Here is an 18,709-nt window from a genome sequence, read left to right as displayed (position 1 = left end):
GCTCCTCTAGCCTCTTCCTGCCCCAGCACCAGCCCTTGAGGGCTGGCCCAGCTCACCTGCCCTTGAGGTGCTGCGGGCTCCCCAGGCAGTGGAACCGCCCATTCACCATGATGGCCAGGCGCGTGCAGAGTGCCTCACACTCCTCCATGCTGTCAGGGACAAGTGCTGTGAGCTCCGGCCAGGCCCAGACCACCCACCCTCCCGGCCAGGACCAGGCTTCCACTCTGAACACGTGCAGCTGGGCCCAGGCCTCTCAGTTCCCGGGTTTGCCCCGTGTCCTCACATCCGGGCCTCGCAGCTGACCCAGGGTCAGGACCACCCATGCCGTGTAGCCCTAAGCCCTGAGTGACAACCTCTCACTGGGGTCTGCCTCGCTCCCCAGAGCCTGGATGGGGTGGGGGTTGTGAAGGTGGGGAGTTGTGGGGGTTGGGGGAGGGTGAGTAGACACCCTGACCCACAGCCCCGACTCACGCAGGGCCCACCTGTGCGAGGTGAGCACCACCGAGCGGCCCTTCCGCACCACAGCCAGGAGGCTGTTCCAGAGGAAGCGCCTCGCACTGGGGTCCATGCCGGTGGTTGGCTCATCCTGGGAGGCGGCCAGGGTAAGACTCAGTAAGACCTGCCCCGCCCCTCCCCACCCCGCCCTCACCCAGGCCTCAGTGCACACCCACCAGAAAGACCATCGTTGGATCTCCCACCAGGGCCACAGCTGTTGCCAGTTTCCGTTTGTAGCCGCCGCTGTAGGTACCCACGGGCTGGTCGGCATAATGCTGGAGCCCCAGGTTCTCCAGGCTCAAGCTTACTGTCTGTGGGCAGGCGGGGGAGGGGAGGTGTGAATGTGGGAGGACCAATTAAAGTTGAGGGGGCCAGAGTAAGCAGGGAAGACCAGTTAGCACGGAGAGCCAGGGTTAGCATGGGGGGGGGGCGAGTAATTGTGGGGGACCAGGGTCAGAAGGGGGCCAGCGTGAATGTGGAGGGACCAGGGTAAGCAGGTAGGACCAGAGTAAGTGTGGGGACCCAAATGAGCAGGGGGGACCAGAGTGAGCCAGGAGGGCTAAAGTGAACTTGGGGCGGTGGGCAGATGAACAGGGGGGCCAGAATGAGGGTTGGGCCAAAGTTAACAGGAGGATCACCAGAGTGAGTGGGGGACCAATGTAAGGAGGGGACCAGAGTGAATGAGGGGGAACCAGAGTGAGCAGGGGGGACAGAGTTAACGTGGGTGAGGGAGCCAGAGTGGTGGGTCCGTGTGAGCTAGGGGGATCCCGCGTGTATGTGGCAGGGATCAGAGTGAGTGTGGGGGGACCAGAGAGAAGAGGGGACAAGACTGAATAGATGAGGCCCTACCCAGGTAGCTCAGTTCGTTAGAGCATCGTCCCAATAAACCACGGTTGTGGGCTCAAGACCCGGTCTGGGTACACATAAGAATCAACCAATGAGTTGGTAGAGAAAACTGGTAAATCCATCCACCAATTTTTGGAATGTCTCTAGCTGGGTACATTTTTTCTTCTCTTCATGTAGTTACAGAGGTACCTAGTTTATAGCTGGTATATGGTGCGCTGCTTGCTGGAAAGTTTAGTTTGGGCTCTGTTTGCTGGGGGTTGGATGGAGTGCTAAAACTACCTTTCTCCTAAAACACTAGCTGGTTGCTCAGTGGTTAGATCGTTGGCCTGAAGACTGAAGGGTCACTGGTTCAATTCTGGTCAAGGACACGTATCTCAGGATTTTAGGCTTGATCCCCAGCCAGGAGGCAACTAATTAATCTCTCTCTCTCTCTCTCTCTCTCTCTCTCGCTCTCTCTCCCCCTCCCTTCCACTCTCTCTAAAAATCATTGAAAAAAATATACTCAGGTGAGGAATGACAAAAAAAAGAACAACTCACAAAACACAGTGGCTTCGACAGGCAAAGGCAGGTAAGGGGGAGGAAGGAATGGTCACTCTCGTACTTCAGAGAAGTGTGGTGCACCAAGCCTATGGGAAAATGTCATTCTTCGGGGGTAGGTGTGGTGGCAGGTGGATTCATTCTTGCCAGGTATCCATTCCTTCGTGTAGGCCTCTGACAGGTATTTATTGGTTGCCTACTGTATACATGTTACTGTGCCTTACGATGCCAGATTTCATACTCAACAAGTTCTGGATTCAAATATTAATAAAATAGACGTTCTCCTCTTAAATAAAAAAGAATCAACTAGCCGAAGCCGGTTTGGTTCAGTGGATAGAGCATCGGCCTGCGGACTGAGGGGTCCCGGGTTCGATTCCGGTCAAGGGCATGTACCTTGGTTGCGGGCACATCCCCGGTGGGGAGTGTGCAGGAGGCAGCTGGTCGATGTTTCTCTCTCATCGATGTTTCTAACTCTCTATCCCTCTCCTTTCCTCTCTGTAAAAACTCAATAAAATATATTTAAAAAAAAAAGAATCAACTAATGAGTACATAAATAAGTAGAAAAACAAACCAATGTTTCTCTCTCTAAAATAAATTTTGAAAAAAGTGAGTGGTGAGAATGGGTGGAACCATGTAAGGAGGGGGCCAGAATGAGTATGGGGGGACAGGACGAGAGTGAATGGGTAGGGGGATGTCCAGCGTGAGCGTTGGGGGCCTTTGGTGGGTCAGAGTGAATGTTGGATGACCAAAGTGAGGGTGGGACCAGGTGGGGGAAGCACAGTGAATGGGTGGAACCTCCTCAGGGTGGGACCAGAGAGAGGGACAGGAATGGAGGGGCTAGGGCGAGAGTGGGGTAAAGGTCTATAAAGGGGGCAGGACCAGAATGAGAACAGGGTGGGACTGACACGTGGTTTGGGGCCACAGTGAATGAAAGATGGGACCTGACCCAGGGGCAGAAAGGCTCAAAGTCCTCAGTCAGAGGTGGAGTCACGGAGTGTGGAGACAGGAGAGAAGGGGCAGGTTCTGAGCAGCAGAGGGGGCGTCCCAGAGCAGGGAGGTGGCAGATGCAGCTTGGATGACAGTAGAAAGCACAGTAGACCCACACGGATGTAGGAGCTGGGGGAGGAGAGAGAGGGCCAGTGGACCTGGGCTCCAGGCATGGCCAAGCAGAGCCAGTGTGGGCAGGGAACCAGAGGTCCCAGTAGAATAAGGGGCAGCGGTCACCTCGACAATCTTGGCCTCGGGGATACCGCGCAGACGTGCAAACAGCTCCACGTGCTCCCGGCCTGTCAGCAGCTCAAAGATGGCATCCGACTGAGGACAGTAGCCCGTGCGACAGAGCGCTGCGGCTGGTTCCTGAGTCACGCTGAGGATAGAGGACAAGGGGCTCAGGGAACTGGCTAGGCCCCAGGCATGCTGGGGCAAACAGGGGTCTCATTCCCCACCCAAGACCACCCTGTAAAGGGACAAGGGTGTCTCCGGGCCCACCCTGTCCATGTTTGGGGGTGTGGAGGCTCACTGCCTGCCCCACCCCTACCCAGAAGCCCCTTACCTGTGGCCTGCCAGTATGACCTCGCCGCTGCTGGGCAGTATGTCCCCAGTCACCATGCGAAATGTGGATGTCTTCCCTGCTCCATTCACGCCCAGCAGCCCAAAACACTGCAATGGCACCCACAGAGGGAGTTCGGCCTCATTCCCTGTGTCCCAGCACCTCTGATTCTGGGTGGATTTCTAAGTTTCTGTGTGTTGGGCTGTGAGCAAGGGAAACTCCTGGGTGTGTGGGGAGGCAGAGGCTTTTGCTTAGCAAACAAGGGTTGTTGGCACAGGGGACATGTTTAATCAATCCTGGCGCACAGTAGGCATCCTACAGCAATTGCTCCATTCAGAGAGGCACAAGATTTCCAAATATTTCCTGCCATATGGGGAGTACTCAGGCTGGGTGCACAGTCCCCCCAAGGCGGAGAGGTTGGCTAGCACACAGTAATTACTTCATAACGGTTCCTGGCACATGTGTGGACACCCGATAGGTGCTCAATAATGAATACGCTTGTCCTCAGTAGGGGCTTACTAATACCTTATTGCACACAGGAGGGTTCAATAAATGTAAGCATGCAGTAGGAGCCTAATGAGAGTTTGTTGGCTCAAAATAGGAGCTCAAGTGTTGCACTCAACTGGGGTCTAATTGTTATAGAAAACAATGATATCACCACCACCCCTTATTTAGGGCTTTAGACTTCTTGTGATATAACCCAAGATGGAATTAGCTTTTGTGGCTGCTTTTCTGAATCTCTAACTTGAGCCAATAGGTAGGTATTCAATAAAGGGCAGTGGGGCCCAGCCAGTGTGGCTCAGCGGTTAAGCGTCGACTATGAACCAGGAGGTCATGGTTTCATTCCCGGTCGGGGCACATGCCCAGGTTTCGGGCTCAATCCCCAGTAGGGGGCATTCAGAAGGCAGCCAATCAATGATTCTCTCTCATCACTGATGTTTCTCTCTCTCTCCTTTCCTCTCTGAAATCAATCAATCAATCAATCAATGGCAGTGGGTGCACAGTAGGGCAATCTCTCACTGCACCTGCACCAGGACCTCTATTCTGGACTCACCTCACCGGGGGGGATCCCCAAGCATAGACGGTCAACAGCCGGTATCTTCTGCCAGGGGTACACCTGGGAGAAGTGCAGGACCCTGAGAAATGTGAGTGGGCCAATGGGAGCCCCCCCCACCTAGCACTCTGCACCCACCTTGGTTAGGTCCCGCAGCACCAACACATCGCCCTGGGTGGCCCCTTCAACCACTCGCTCCCGCTCCCGAGCCACATCCTCATCCTCCTTTCCCAGTGGAAGCAGTGGTCTCAGCTTGGGTCTAAGAACAGAGACATCAGTGGGCCCAAAGCTGGACCCCAGCCCCTGCCATCCTCCCCTGGTCCCCACTGACTGTGGCAGGAGGCGGGTGCGGTGCTGCAGCAAAAGTGTAAAGAGGAGGAAGAGGGGCCCCTGCACTGCCATGGCCAAGAGGTTCTTGCCAACCACCTCCCAGTGCAGGGGCGACTGGAACTGCCCATCTCCTGTGGGAAGAGGAAGGAGAGACTGGGTCCTTGGAGGGGCTTGGCTTCTGAGCCCCTTTTCATCTAAGTCACCTTCAGTTCTTAAGGGATCAGAAACTGGTTAGGCCACTCAACTGGGGTCTAATTGTTATAGAAAACAATGATATCACCACCTCCCTTATTTACGGCTTTAGACTTCTTGTGATATAACCCAAGATGGAATTAGCTTTTGTGGCTGCTTTTCTGAATCTCTAACTTGAGCCAAACTTGGGGCCACCTCAGCCCTCCGGCTCTCTTCCTGGGATCTGCTGTTTATCCTTACCCTATATAACTGATTCTTGGCTGACACTCCCCACCTGGAGGAAAGTTCTCACCTAAGAGCTCAAAGGCATCAGCCATGGCCTGATTCCTCACCATATCGATGAGCCCCCGACCCAAGCAGAAGTGGGGGAAGATAAGGAAAACCTGTTTCAGGATCCGGCTCACATTCTGCAGTTTCTGCTCAGGGGCAGGAAGGAGGAGGTGGGTCAGAGGCCAAGGCCCCAGTCCCACCCCAGCCTGAGGCCTATCCTTGCAGAGTCCCACCTGATCAGAGAAGAGCTCAAGCACAAAGGTGGCCATGCTGCCATTGATGCCAATAAATAGGTTGATGCAGGTGAGCACCACGTAGGCCGTGCTGGGCACAGAGAAGAAGAAGGAGGCTGGGTACATGAGTGGTGTGATCGACCAGCTGCAGGGAAGAAACAGGAGTTGCCTGGTAACCACACAGATGGCGGCTGAGTAGTCCTGAGAGGAATACATATCTTCCCTCCCATAGTCTGCATTGTAGACCTATATTAATATGAGTTGGGACAAGATGAGCTTTTAAGGCCACTCTGACACCCCACTGGATTAGATCTCACTTGGAGTTACCTCAGACCCCATATTCTTTCTTCTCCTTGGGAGCTACTGCAGAGTCCCATTTCCCTCAACAGTATTGGGGAAGGGGGTGTGGTCAGTAAGAACAGGCCCTGAGGGTCTGGGGGCCTCACCCATATAGTATTAGCAATAGCAGGAGGGCAGGCAGGTTGGCAGGGGACACATATGCCTTCCGCTGAAAGGCCAGAAATATGAGCACCACGATGCATGCTGGCACCAAGTAGTTACACTGCATAGGAGATGGCAGTTACCCCATCAGTGTGCAGGGTTGGGAGCTGCCATTCTTAGCCCTGTAACCCACCCTAACCTCTCTGCATTCTTCTAGGTATCAGGACATGAAGTCCCACAATCCCCAAAACTTCACCCCAGCCATCCTGGACAAGTCCCTGCCCAGAGGGGCCAGAAGGGGAATAGCAGCAGCTGGGCCCCCACCGCTCTGGGGAGTCCCCGCACCATGTCCCAGAGAAAGTTGCCAAGCCAGTAAAGAGTGGGGGATAGGCCCCCCATGAACTGCAGGTGTTTGGCTCGGGTGACACGCTCCTCAATGAGGACAAGGATGAAGCTGGCCGGGATGAAGGACATGGCGAAGACCACGCAGATGGAGACAATCACGTCCACTGAGGAGGCCATCCTGGGGGCAGAGGCACATGAGCTGCTCAGGGCAGAGCTGCATTCCATTGATGGAACCAAGATCCACAGGGCTGGTTCAAGCCATTTTGGGATGAGGGTGGCTGGGTCATTTGGCAGGGAGAGGTTTCACAAGTCTCCAGTAAGATAAGGGTTTATGTGATGAGTACACATGGGCCATTGGGGGAGACTTGAGCCCCCCCTGAACCCCTCCCATCACCCAAAATTAACAGGGAAACTGAGGTGGGAGAGAATATGCAGGGTAGAAAGACTCACAGGGTGGCCTTAGATAGCTGCTCCTTAGTGAGGTTCAGGGGGTGGTTGAGTGTGGTGATACTGTGAGCATGGCGGGTGGGGCCTGGTGGCAGGCGGGCATGTAGGAGTGCATTGTGGGCTCGGTTGACAAAGGCCACCATGGCATGCCAGCCCTTGTTGTTGAACCAGATCTAAGATGGGGTCAAGGCCGAGGGTTAAGGGTGACAAAGACAGCCCTGCCCCCACTAGCCACCTGTCCACTTACCCCCAGTTCCCACCTTGAGGCTGTGCTGAGCATCCAGGCCACGAGCCCATGCTATGAGGTTGTTCAGGAAGCGGTCGAGGGCCCCACCAGGTTGGGGGCTCAGCAGCACACGCAGCACCTCCAGTGAGCGCCCCACCTCACGCCCTGAGGGTAGGCCCGCATCTGGGGCCCCCAAGGAGATGCCCCCGTACCTATGGGACATTGGGGGCAAGGAGGGGCAGCTGAGGGCCAGCAAGAATGGAATGGGAGCGCCCACAAGTGGAACGACACAGGGATGTAGGAAGGGAGACCAAGGCAGAGTTCCCTCCTCACCTGACCTCATCCACCCATTTCTTAGTCTTCAGGCTGAGAGAGAGACAGACAAAAAGATAGAGATGTGAGTGAGACAGAGTGCAAGATGCTGGAGGGTCTGGTGAGGCAGCGAAAAGGGGGTTGGGCAGGGAGGGCACTCAAGCCCAGGCATCCACCCTGACCTCCCTGTGGACCAGACCACCTCCTTGACCTGAGGACCCACACAACAACCGGGCACACCAAGTCCTCCTGCTGCTCACCCCTGGTGCACTAGGCGTGGGTAGGTCTTGACCAGAAAGTCAGACAGGTTCCGGCCCGTCAGGTTCTGCACAATTTCGCCCGAGTCAGTCAGAGCCTGAGGTGGTGGGGGGCCACCGGCTGCAGCTGGGCAGTTGGGAAGCAGGTGGTGGGTGCCATCCTGGCTGCACTGGCAGGCAGGGGATGGAAACTCCGGGGTCCAGTTGCCACTGGCCAAGACCTCCGCCACTTCTGTGGGAATCTCGGGCACGAAGAACCAGCAGACGGTGGGCTGCATACACTTGGGGGGCCTGTGGAACGGGGCAGAACTGTGGGCATGCAGCTTCCAGGGCGAGCCGGAACATGGAGGCTCCCAGGTCCCAAGAAGGCATAGAGGGTGCCTGCTTGGGAACTGGGCACCCCTGGGCCCACTGGCCAGAGCCCAGATAGGGAAGCCAAGGCTAGAAAAGAGCTAGGTCCAGGCTGAGGAACTCACCTTTGGGAGCTGTTATGCAAGTAGGGGTTCTCCAATCCTGCCTCCTCCAGCAGTGCCTCCAGCAGGCGGGCACCCTCGGGGCTCCCTGGAGCATCCTCACTGTGGGGGGTGCGGGGTCAGGGCTGCGTCCATGGGTCCCTGGTCCTCCCACCACCAGCTCCCTCTTCTCTGCACCAACCTGAAGAAGGATACCTGGGCACCATACATGCTGGGACTGAGCTGCAGAGGTGGGTAGTACTGGAAAGGCGGCACGATGAGGCTGAACATCAAAGCCAGGGCCACAAACAGGGCAGGCAGCAGGATCTGAAGGACCGGCCATTAGCTGCCCTCCCCACCTACCCGCCAGTCTCGCCACACCTTTTCCTGCTCCCACTCTACAACCATCCGTGGCTCCCCAGTGCTTTCAATAAAGGCGTGCAGGGCAGGAGATATGCCTGGGGTTAGGCAGTTGAATTAGGCCGAGTATCCTCCCTAGTGTCCATCCCCTTTCACCTGTGAGAACAGACCACGGCGGCTACGGGAGGCAAGCAGAAAGCGCTTGAGAAGCAGGGCTCGGAGCTGCTGGCAGGTCAGTGTCCAGCCCTGTACCCGGCCCACGATGTCCGGCCCGGAGACCTGCAGGGCCTGTGTCTCTGGGGCAGAGCCAGCTGTGGGGATGGGAGGGTCAAGTGTTCATGCTATGGGGACTGGGAGAGGCCATGGTGCCACGGGGCCAGGTTGGGGCAACTCACCCAGGTCCCTATCCTCCAGCGCTGACTCCTCTGGCAGAGTCCTGAGCCCCTGGGTCACCTTTGGTTGAGTAATGCCTACACGGGGGTGTTGTCTGTGGCGACCATCTGTGGGACCACCAGGGGACCAGGTCAGGGGGCACAGATGAAGGGGTTCAGGAGTCAGAGGTGGAGGTCAGGGTTATGCCTTGGGCCAGACTCAGCCAGGAATTGGGACTTGGTATAAAGTGAGGTCCAACTCTGGGCCGGTGTTAGGGTCTAGGACAGAGACCTGCAACCGCACCCTCTGGGTCTGTGTCCACAGCACAGTCTTCTACCACCTTCAGGAAGATCTGGGGAGACAGAATAGGGGGCTCAAAGCCTGAAGACCCACAGGAGGGAGCCAGGGACTCAATCCCCTCCCACCCTCAGTTTCTCCAAGGGACTCCAAGTCTCCAGGCATCCACCAGGGCCCTGCCTCCTCCCTGGAGTGCTTGCTGTAGATAAGCAGACTCCTCCTCATTCCAGGCAGTCCTCCCCCAGCAGCCGCACCTCCTCGAGGCTGGTGTCGGAGATCCCATAGCCAGTCAGCCCCAGCTCCCCCAGGCGCTGGTCCAGCTCATGGAAGAGCTTGGCGAAGCTGCCATCCAGGGCCCCCTCATAGGGCAGCACCAGCAGCAGCTCATGCGATAGGTCCTCGACCACCTGTGCCCCGGGCACCTGGTGCTGCACCACTGCCAGCAGGCGGGGTGTACCTGGGTGAGCAGGGGTGCGTATCAGGGGCCCTGGCTCCTGCCTCACCCGTCTCATCCCAGCCTCCCTGGGGAAGGGACTTGGGTGGCTCACAAGGGACTGAGCCTGTGGACAGAGGAGGTCAGGGTTAAGCACCTGAGGGCAGGATTTGATCTGGGATCAGAGCTGGAGTGGGGTCAGAGGTCAGAGGTAGGTTTCTGGGCTCAGCCCAGGGTCAGGGGTCCAGTCCAGCGTCATAAAGCCCTGTTGCCCTGAACCAAGCCACTGCCACCTACCGGGCCCTCCCTCTGGTTCTCCTACCCCAGGCCTCACCAGCCCTGCTGCCATGACTGCCCAGCTCCCTCTCCTGCCTGGCATCCACGCTGTCCTTCAAGTCAGTGTCACCCTGCAGGCAGAGGGGCACCAATTGACATGGCCTTTGGGGCTGGATAGAGCCATCAGGGGTTGGGGGTCGAAGGTCAGCCCCAGCCCTTACCTTTGTGCTGGTGGCCAGGAACTGGGGACACTTTGCCAGCCTCAGGTAGTAGCCAGATCCCAAGCGACGGCGCAGGAAGAGTGGGGAGCCACAGCAGCGTAAGCGGCCCCCTGCCACCACTGCTATCCGGTCTCCCAGTAGCTCCGCCTCATCCAGGTGGTGGGTGGAAAGGATCAGTGTGCGACCTGGGCATAGGAACCCAACATACATGCATCATCAGGTCATCTGGTCTTTGCCTATGTTGTAGCTTCTGACAAGAATTGCCTGCCCCATGTGGCGAACTCCTACTCATCTCTCAAAACCCATCCCTGTCCGCCAGCAAGGCTCAGTGGTTGAGCGTCGACCTATGAATCAATGCCCGACCAGGGTACATGCTGGGTTGTGGGCTCGATCCCCAGTGTGGGGCATGTAGAAGGCAGCCTATTAATGATTCTCCCTCATCATTGATGTTTCTATCTCTCTCGTCCTCTCCCTTCCTCTCTCTAAAAGAATAAAAACATTTAAAAACAAAACAAATAAACAAAAAAACTACATCCCTAACACTTCCTCCTGAGAAGCCTTTTCTCCTTGTCAGAAACCTTTTTTATTTTTTATTTTATTTTTTTTTAAATGTGTTTTATTGATTTTTTACAGAGAGGAAGGGAGAGAGAGTTAGAAACATCGATCAGCTGCCTCCTGCACATCTCCCACTGGGGATGTGCCCGCAACCCAGGTACATGCCCTTGACCGGAATCGAACCTGGGACCCTTCAGTCCACAGGCCGACGCTCTATCCACTGAGCCAAACCGGTTTCGGCAGAAACCTTTTAAAAAATATATATGTATTTTTATTGATCTCAGAGAAGAAGGGAGAGGGAGAGAGAGATTGAAACATCAATGATGAGAATCACTGATCAGCTGCATGCGCACCCCTACTGGGGATCAAGCCCGAAACCCAGGCATGTGCCCTTGACCAGAATTGAACCCGGGACCCTTCAGTCCTCAGGCTGATGCTCTATCCACTGAGCCAAAGAAGCCAGGGATTTTGTGAGAATTTTTATAAACCTTTATTTGAGCCAAACTGAGGACATATGCCAGGGAGCTTGCCAGGGAACAAGGACTCAAATGTTCCTCTCCTGTTTTTTAGTCAAGCTAGTTTCCCTGTCGGCAGAGCCTTTGAAGATATCCAGTTAAATCTTCGCACCCTTGCCCTGGCCAGTTTGGCTCAGTGGATAGAGTGTTGACCTGTGGACTGAAAGGTCTTAGGTTCGATTCTGGTCAAGGGCACATACCCAGGTTGCAGCTCGATCCCCAGTGGGGGGTGTGCAGAAGGAGCTGATCAATGACTCTCTCATCATTGATGTTTCTACCTCTCCCTCTCCTTTCCTCTCTGGGGTCAATTATAAATATCAAAATCAAATATCAAACAAACAGCCCTACCCGGTTTGGCTCAGTGGACAGAGTGTCGGCCTGTGGACTGAAAGGTCCCAGGTTCAATTCCGGTCAAGGGCATGTACCTTGGTTGAGGGCGCATCCCCAGTGTGGGGTGTGCAGGAGGCAGCTGATCGATGTTTCTCTCTCATCGATGTTTCTAACTCTCTATCCCTCTTCCTTCCTCTCTGTAAAAAATCAATAAAATATATTTAAAAACAAACAAACAAACAAAAACACTTTGCACCCTTACTTATCGCTGGGGCAGACAATGAAGAAAAATGCCACTAAAAAGAAACACACCAAAAAACAAAACAAATCAAACCACTTCAAGCGGCAACCCGCAGAGAACCAGAAACCTTTTCTGGCCCCTCAAGCAGACCAGGAGACCCTGTGCTGCCCCCGACTCTTACCTTCCCGGTATTTAAGCAGCAGCTCCCAAATGCTGCGACGGGAAGCAGGGTCCACACCAGCTGTAGGCTCATCCAGGATAACCACTCGGGAGCCACCCACAAAAGCAATGGCCACTGACAGCTTTCGTTGCATCCCTCCTGGGCGGGGACAAGGGCCTGGATTTCAGCACGACCCCCCAGTCTTGAACAGGGCTGCCTCCCCTTTCCATGCCCCTTTCCTCACCCACCTTGACCTCAGCACCTGGCTTACTCTGGGTGCCCCAGATCTCCTCTGGCTGCTTACTACCCTTGGATAACGTCCCAGCCCCCTCTCCAGCCTCATCTCCACCCACCAGACCTGGAGGCCCCTCCCCACGCTGGGCTCACCTGAGAGGTGGCGTGTCTGTGCGTGCCGCTTGGGGACAAGCCCTACATCCTGCAGCAGAAGGTCCTGCTCTGGGCCCACGGCAGCCGCACTCAGACCCTTCAACCGACCGTAGAACCAGATGTGCTCGTCCACAGTCAGCCTGCAGCCACAGGCAAAAACAGTGGCCACCATAGCAGGCGGGGTCTTAGAGGACACCCAGCCCCTCCCTCCGTCGTACCCCAGGCCTCTCAGGACTCACATGTCAAACAGCACATTGTACTGAGGGCAGACGCCCAGGTGGGGCCGGATGGCTGCCATGCCGGACTGGACGTTATGGCCCAGGACATAGGCGGAGCCAGCAGTGGGTGGAAAGAGGCCACTCAGGATGGACCTGGGGGTGCAGGGGTCTCAGAGCATCTGTTCCTTCAGAAGTGGAAACTGAGGCCCCCAAAGAAGGGGCACCAGCATTTACAGAGCACCTATTGCATGCCCAAGCCAAGGTGGAGTTATATCTCTATTTTATAGGAGGGAAACTGAGGATCAAAGAAAATACCTGTTACCTGCCCATCACGCACCCAAAGTGATCTGGGGGGTCACACTCCCAATGCAGAGATGGGAACCTTCTGGCCCCAGATGCCTTTCACATTAACCAGATAAGCAAACAGGCCTGGGGGGTGGGGGCGGGGAGTGTGGCCACTCACATTGTAGTTGTCTTGCCAGCACCGTTGGGGCCCAGGAAGGCGGTGATGTGGCCCTGGTAGAAGTCCAGGCTGAGCCCGTAGAGGGCCGGGGTTGGGTTGCCAGGAAAGCGCTTTTCTAGGCCCCGTATGGAGACCCCTGCAATCAGGCCGGGCGGAGCCTCCTCCACCAGCTCTGGGGAAAGAGGGCAGTCAGCAGCGGAGGCCTTGGGCGGCCATTAGAGCCTGTCTGTATAGTCAGGGACCTGCCAGGCTCCGGTTTACGGGAGGTAGGGAAGCCACCAGGAATGCGGAGAGCTGAAGGTGTCCAGAGATGGGGATCTGACTGGGTTTTGGAGGGGCCTTAGGGTCCAGCTGGGGAAGCAGCTAGTAAGGCTTGTTTCCTCACCCTGTGGGTCCTGCCAGGCTGGGGGCAGGTCAGAACTCTTGGGGGGTCTAGGCCCAAACCAGTAGCTCCTCCGAAAGGGAAAGTTCCATGGTTCAGGGATCCCATACTGGCCTGGGGGAAGCAGTGCTCAGTTATCCTTGGAGCCTCGTTCCCCTGGAGGATTCCAGGCATCCAGGAAAGGAGGTGACGGGAGACCCCGCCCACCTTCCCCAGGCTGTCCTCAAATGCAGCCACCTGGGTGCCTGTGTCAGGAAGCCCCACCCTCTCACCTGGGAGGCCCCACCCTGAGCAGACCCGCCCCTCCGCCCCGCCTCCCCAGAACAGGGGAACACAGTCAGGAGTCCCTCCCTACTCATAGAGTCCACCTGGGCACACAGTCTCCAGGTACCAAGTGGTGAGACCATAGAGCACGGCATCCAGCAGCAGAAGGCCCGAGACCTCAGCCAGGCTGAAGACATCAGCTGCAGGCCCAGTGCCCATGTTGTGCCACTGTGCGCCCTCGCCTTGCTCCTCCAGCAGCGCCAGGCTCTCACAGCCAAAGCCAAAGGCCACAGGGGACAGAATGCTCTGCGGGTGGGGCCAGAGGCAGGTGGGTCAGAGAGTGAAGGCGGTGACGTCCCGCGCCTCACCCCGGCCCAGCTCTCACCATGGCCACGCGGCCGCCCGCGGGCAGCTGGTCCCTCCAGGCCACGCACAGCACGTAGGGCAGGTAGAGCACGAAGTACATGAGGCCCCCGCAGGCGGCTGCCAGGTTGGCCTGGGAGAAGAAGACACTCATCAAGAAGCTCTGGACCACCGTGGCCACAGCGAAGGCCGCCAGGAACAGGAAGAGTATGGCTGGGTGGCTATAGGGGAGGATGTCCCCAAGCTGCAGGAGACAGAGGGGACTCGGATGAGACCCAGGTTTGCCCAGGGGTACGCACCCGCACAAGGCTCCTCCTGCCGTTACCCTCCTCTGCGTGCACACCCCCACCCGGCAGCCAGGGAGACATGGCGCCCCCACCTTGAGCACCATCACCAGCAGTGCCGTGCTGAGAAGGAAGGGCCCCAGGCAGCTGAGGAACCAGCCCAGCCACAGCACAGCACGGCTGAGCCCCATGGCGTGCATGGTATAACGCAGCCGCGTCTCCTTCTCCCGCACCAGGGCCTTCACGGTCAGTGACACTGAGTAGATCCAGGCCAGTGTCAGGAAGAGTGGCAGCGACCGGCTCAGCACACGCAGGAACCTGGAGCAGCAGGGGTGGAGGCTGGAGACCCTGTGCAGCCCCCATCGGACACTACGGTTCCCGCCCCACGGTCCTAAGGCATAGGGAGCTATAGACATTTGTCCTCTCTTATCCTCGGACCCTTCATTCAGCCTAAGGGTCCCAGCCGTCAGCACAGGCCACATTCTCTCTGTGCCAGGGGACCCCAGACCCTTAGGGGTCCCTACTCCTTCCTCTACAGGTCTCTGGGGGTGGCCCACCTAAGCCAGCTATTCACAGCCTTGACTTCATGAATGTTCCAAATAGAGACCAGCTCCCACCTGAGACCTGGTATCTGCAGCTGGGGAAGGAGTCGGGAGGGGGCACTCACCCGTCATCCACATAGCATGGGTAGGGCATCTGCTGCAGGTAGAGGCTGGCACGGGGTGCATTGCCACTGAGCACACGCACTGCTGCATGCTCCAGCAGGTCCTGCAGGTACACGAAGCCACCCCAGACATAGCGCAGGTCCGTCAGGGGGTCAGCGTCCGGGCCAGGTTCCCAAAACCTGCAAGGAGCACAGTAGTTGGCTGCAGGGACTGGCTGGAAACACCACCCTCTACCCTGTGCCCATTTTACAAATTTAGTTCTGTCCACACCCACAGGCTCAACTACAGGCCTGGCCGGGCCTGCTACCCAATTGTCCCACACTCACTCCCATGTACCACAGAAGCCAAGGCGATAAGCCCACCCACCAACCCCTTCAGCAGGCCCATTACCATGGACTCCCAATTGGTTTAAGGGAGTGGTTCTCAACCTTCTGGCCCTTTAAATACAGTTCCTCATGTTGTGACCCAATCATTAAATTATTTTAGTTGCTACTTCATAACTGTAATGTTGCTACTGTTATGAATCGTCATGTAAATATCTGATATGCAGGATGGTCTTAGGCGACCCCTGGGAAAGGGTCGTTCGACCGCCAAAGGGGTTGCGACCCACAGTTTGAGAACCGCTGTTCTAAGGAATCAATCAGACTCTGCCTGCCTGGTCTCTAATGGGTGATGGGGGATGAGTGATGGGCCGAATGCCCTGGCCTCATCCATCATCATGCTCTTGGTCCAACACACGGCCACACTCCCACCTGTCCCTGATCTTATTGGTTTTGACGACATTGTCAATGTCCATGCGGATCTTGATGCGCACGTGGCCTGGGCCGCGGAGCAGGTCTTCATCCCGGGAATCCTCGGGGCCCAGGAAGACAACCCCTGCCCAGAAGCGGTGCTCAGCAAGCAGCTCCAGGGCCCGCTCTACCAGGGCCGCCTCCGAGGGTGCTGCCTCCAGCTTGTCCAGGCTCACGCACTGGAGAGGGTACAAGGCCTGGGTCACAGGGGCCCTGGTCCTGTCCTGGACCTTGGGGCTGAGCCGGGCTTTCTCCCAGGGCAGGGCCCACCCCTCCAGCAGATCCCCCCACAGAACAGGCTAGTGCTCCCCATTCCCAAGTGGACGGCCTCTCACCTCCATAGCACGGCCCAGTATGCCCACCAGAAGCTCCACATCTGCATAAGCTTCCTTCCAGCTGTAGCCACCGCTAGAAGGATCCAGAAAGGCTTGAAGAGCCTCCGCCTGGTGTGGGCCTCTGGGTCCTGGCTGCCTCTTTCCTTTGTTCTGAATTTGCAGGAGCCTCTGGGGAATGGCAAGGGAACGTGGCGGTCTGCATGGGGCACGCCTTGTCTTGTTACCCCTCTTCCCATCCCTGGGGCCTGTCCTCAACATGGAGGTCACGTCGCACCTCCACACCCTTGCCCAGGAGGCCCTGACCTGCCCTTTGCCCTAATTCTCAGCAGGGGGTGAGAAGACGGGGCAGGCTGTAGATAACTCTGCCACCCTCCGTTCTGGGCCCACCTGCAGCATGGCTATATTTGCACTGTCATTCATGAAGTTGAAGAGCTGGGGTCCCAGCACCCCCCACACCTCCTGGAGATCCTTCAATACAGTCAGCTCCTGGAAGGTCCGGTTCACCTGGGGGAGGCAGGAGCCCAGATCAATGCCATGCCCACCCATTCATGACCCACCTTCTGACAGAGGACCCCTGTCCACTTCTTTCTCCTCCACTTTGTTCCATCCTTCTCTCAGGCCTGGCCCCCATCCCCTGAGCTGAGGGAGGGACCAGGGACACCCCCCCCCCCATACACACACCCTAACCTGTGCCATGAGCTGCCGAGTGAAGGGTGTGTCAGGTGCAAACAGCAGTTTCCCCAGGACCAGTGGCTTCAGGCGCCTCCAGAGGAGCTGCATGTCCAGGATCCCCATCATCTCAGCACAGGCAGGGCCTGGTCAGAGGTGCCATGAGGCCATGCCCCCTCACCCACACTCCACTTCCCAAACTGGGCAGCCAAGGTCCACCACTCACTCAGGCCATGGTCAGGTAGGGCTGGCTCCTGCATCACCACCTCCTCCGGGTCACTGGCCTCATACCTGTTGAGGGAGGGCCTCCGAGGGACTCTAGGCCCCTTGTCCCCACAGAAGGCTTCTAACACTGCTTCCAGGGAGCCGTCTGTCTGCCGGGGTCTCCGCAGTAGTGCCTGAAGCTCTGCCAGGCTGGGCAGCACCAGGAGCTGGAGAGAGGTCACCAGAAGGTGCTGGCAGTCCTCCCTCCAGCACCGTCCCTCCGCCAATCCTTAGCCAGGGCAGGACATCCCACCAGGAGCACCTTCTCCCTCTCTTTCTGCCAAAATTCCCCCTTCCCAAATCTTACCCAGGGTGAGTACCCAGGACTAACCCTGTCACCTCCCCATCTGGCAGCCTGCCCCTCTAGTTTCCGGCATGGGGTGGAGGATGAGGGGCCTCTTACTTGCTGGGCCAAGTCCTCTGCTGCTTCCACAATGCTGCCCACTGACTCTTGGCCTTGGTCTAGCAGAGACCTCAGAGACTCCTGGGAAGAAAGATAACAGGATGACAATGACCTTGTTTGAGGTCTCACCAGAGGGCACTTTGCCAGACAGCTTATACTATGGGTACAGACCCCATTTTATAAATGGGGAAACTGAGGCTCCAAGAGGCACTTGGACTTGCTCCAGGTCTCAAAGCCTAGAGTCCACCACCATGCCAGACAAAGCCTGTCCAGGTCCCAGGGACAGCCCAGACAAAAGCCTGGAGGCTGGAATCAACTGCCCTGGGAGGGAGTCACCCGGCCTGAATGGGGCAGTGCCGGGACTTCCTGAGAGCAGGGTCTCAGAGTCATTTCACCCAGCCCCACCTCACCCCTCGCAGCAGTGTTCCCAGCAGCTCAGTAGCCAGGGATGGTCTCTCCTGCAGCTGATCACTTGACTGGGGCCAGACTGTAGGAGGCACACAGGAAGCACAGGGTTAGGCAATGTTTAGCCTGAAATATCACCACCTGTGCCCATTACACAGCCAGGCAGGTGGAGGCTCCAAGCTCACCACCACCTACCGGAAGACCCTGGCCTCCCACTTGCTCCTAGTGCAGTCCTTAACGTGGGTATCAGCTTCCCCAGGCTGGCCAGCATCCTGTGGGCCCTGGGGCTCCCCAGCACAGCACGGACATCTGCCAGGAGCCGGGAGACCCTGGGGACACAGAGAGGGCGGGAAGCAGGGGCTCAGTGGGCATCCCCGCACCCACCAGTGGCCTCCGGACCCACAGCGCTTGCTCACAGGGAGTCATTAAAGTTGTTGAGGACACCCGGCTCCTCACTGGGCGTGTGCCGAGGGAAGCAGGTGTTGTTCAGGTTGCAGATGAGACCCTGGAGCCAGGGCACGGTGCCTGCAGAGGGCAGCGGCTTGCTGGGGAAGTGGCCTGCGGGAATGCCAGGTGTTACCGGCCTTGTCAGAGTCCTCACCATGATCCCACTCAGCCATTTACTGGGTCTGTGCTCTCTGGCGTTTGCTCACTGGGGCCCCTGTGCATAGGGTGACTCCCTTCCCTCCCCGGCTACGAAAGCACCTGGACCCTGGAGGGGGCTTACATGATAAAGAAGAGGAAGAGAGGCCACAACAACTCCACCAGGAGCTGGATCTGGGGTAGAGAGAACAAGCAGGACAGTGGGGAACAGTGGGGAGCGCTTGGGCCGTGCCCAACCTGTCCCAAACGCCTGGGCGTTACCGGCTGTCTCTTGCGATACAGGAAATTCTTCCAAAGCAGCAGCATCAGCTGTGTCCAGAAGGCCATGTTGTAAATAGACAGGAGACAGGACCGCGGGGTCAGACTGAAGAATGTGCTGTGCAGCTGCGGGCAACTCCCTGTCCCTCTCGGAACTTCATTTCTCTATCCCATTGTGCAGAATTTTCTGGACATCTGCTTAGAGCTAG

The 18,709-nt window shown here is 57.2% G+C and overlaps 2 protein-coding genes across 3 annotated transcripts in view; both read right to left on the bottom strand.

Annotated features, from left to right (window-relative positions):
• Window positions 1-7,476, bottom strand: part of HMHA1 (histocompatibility (minor) HA-1) — a 22,759-nt gene extending 15,283 nt beyond the window's left edge. For both annotated transcript variants that reach the window (XM_006764794.2, XM_006764793.2), the window contains exon 1: window positions 7,472-7,476. The gene's annotated coding sequence lies outside the window, so the exon portion shown is untranslated. The remainder of the gene's footprint in view (window positions 1-7,471) is intronic.
• The window catches only part of ABCA7 (ATP binding cassette subfamily A member 7), a 19,911-nt gene extending 1,202 nt beyond the window's left edge, over window positions 1-18,709 (bottom strand). Inside the window, exons 1-44 of the mRNA XM_006764792.2 lie at window positions 18,504-18,709; window positions 18,367-18,416; window positions 18,056-18,235; window positions 17,835-17,968; window positions 17,645-17,721; window positions 17,235-17,315; window positions 16,794-16,998; window positions 16,586-16,713; window positions 16,286-16,402; window positions 15,899-16,066; window positions 15,525-15,742; window positions 14,775-14,951; window positions 14,203-14,425; window positions 13,846-14,067; window positions 13,565-13,766; window positions 13,200-13,310; window positions 12,815-12,986; window positions 12,373-12,504; window positions 12,134-12,273; window positions 11,768-11,905; window positions 9,946-10,130; window positions 9,783-9,855; window positions 9,270-9,472; window positions 9,010-9,070; window positions 8,742-8,846; window positions 8,503-8,657; window positions 8,189-8,313; window positions 8,011-8,109; window positions 7,538-7,825; window positions 7,299-7,331; window positions 7,000-7,177; window positions 6,743-6,912; window positions 6,293-6,470; window positions 5,953-6,068; window positions 5,507-5,651; window positions 5,296-5,419; window positions 4,813-4,942; window positions 4,620-4,740; window positions 4,482-4,544; window positions 3,431-3,537; window positions 3,103-3,244; window positions 672-806; window positions 483-586; window positions 57-149 (exon numbers count right to left, since the gene is read on the bottom strand). Coding sequence (XP_006764855.1) covers window positions 57-149; window positions 483-586; window positions 672-806; window positions 3,103-3,244; window positions 3,431-3,537; window positions 4,482-4,544; window positions 4,620-4,740; window positions 4,813-4,942; window positions 5,296-5,419; window positions 5,507-5,651; window positions 5,953-6,068; window positions 6,293-6,470; window positions 6,743-6,912; window positions 7,000-7,177; window positions 7,299-7,331; window positions 7,538-7,825; window positions 8,011-8,109; window positions 8,189-8,313; window positions 8,503-8,657; window positions 8,742-8,846; window positions 9,010-9,070; window positions 9,270-9,472; window positions 9,783-9,855; window positions 9,946-10,130; window positions 11,768-11,905; window positions 12,134-12,273; window positions 12,373-12,504; window positions 12,815-12,986; window positions 13,200-13,310; window positions 13,565-13,766; window positions 13,846-14,067; window positions 14,203-14,425; window positions 14,775-14,951; window positions 15,525-15,742; window positions 15,899-16,066; window positions 16,286-16,402; window positions 16,586-16,713; window positions 16,794-16,998; window positions 17,235-17,315; window positions 17,645-17,721; window positions 17,835-17,968; window positions 18,056-18,235; window positions 18,367-18,416; window positions 18,504-18,569 — 6,074 coding nt within the window. The 5' untranslated portion in view covers window positions 18,570-18,709. The remainder of the gene's footprint in view (window positions 1-56; window positions 150-482; window positions 587-671; window positions 807-3,102; window positions 3,245-3,430; window positions 3,538-4,481; window positions 4,545-4,619; window positions 4,741-4,812; window positions 4,943-5,295; window positions 5,420-5,506; window positions 5,652-5,952; window positions 6,069-6,292; window positions 6,471-6,742; window positions 6,913-6,999; window positions 7,178-7,298; window positions 7,332-7,537; window positions 7,826-8,010; window positions 8,110-8,188; window positions 8,314-8,502; window positions 8,658-8,741; window positions 8,847-9,009; window positions 9,071-9,269; window positions 9,473-9,782; window positions 9,856-9,945; window positions 10,131-11,767; window positions 11,906-12,133; window positions 12,274-12,372; window positions 12,505-12,814; window positions 12,987-13,199; window positions 13,311-13,564; window positions 13,767-13,845; window positions 14,068-14,202; window positions 14,426-14,774; window positions 14,952-15,524; window positions 15,743-15,898; window positions 16,067-16,285; window positions 16,403-16,585; window positions 16,714-16,793; window positions 16,999-17,234; window positions 17,316-17,644; window positions 17,722-17,834; window positions 17,969-18,055; window positions 18,236-18,366; window positions 18,417-18,503) is intronic.

This window comes from Myotis davidii, unplaced genomic scaffold (assembly GCF_000327345.1).
Source record: "Myotis davidii unplaced genomic scaffold, ASM32734v1 scaffold198, whole genome shotgun sequence".
In the NCBI taxonomy this organism is placed as follows: domain Eukaryota; kingdom Metazoa; phylum Chordata; class Mammalia; order Chiroptera; family Vespertilionidae; genus Myotis; species Myotis davidii.
The sequence above is the reverse complement of the archived record's forward strand: the minus strand, read 5'-3'. Positions and strand labels throughout refer to the sequence as shown.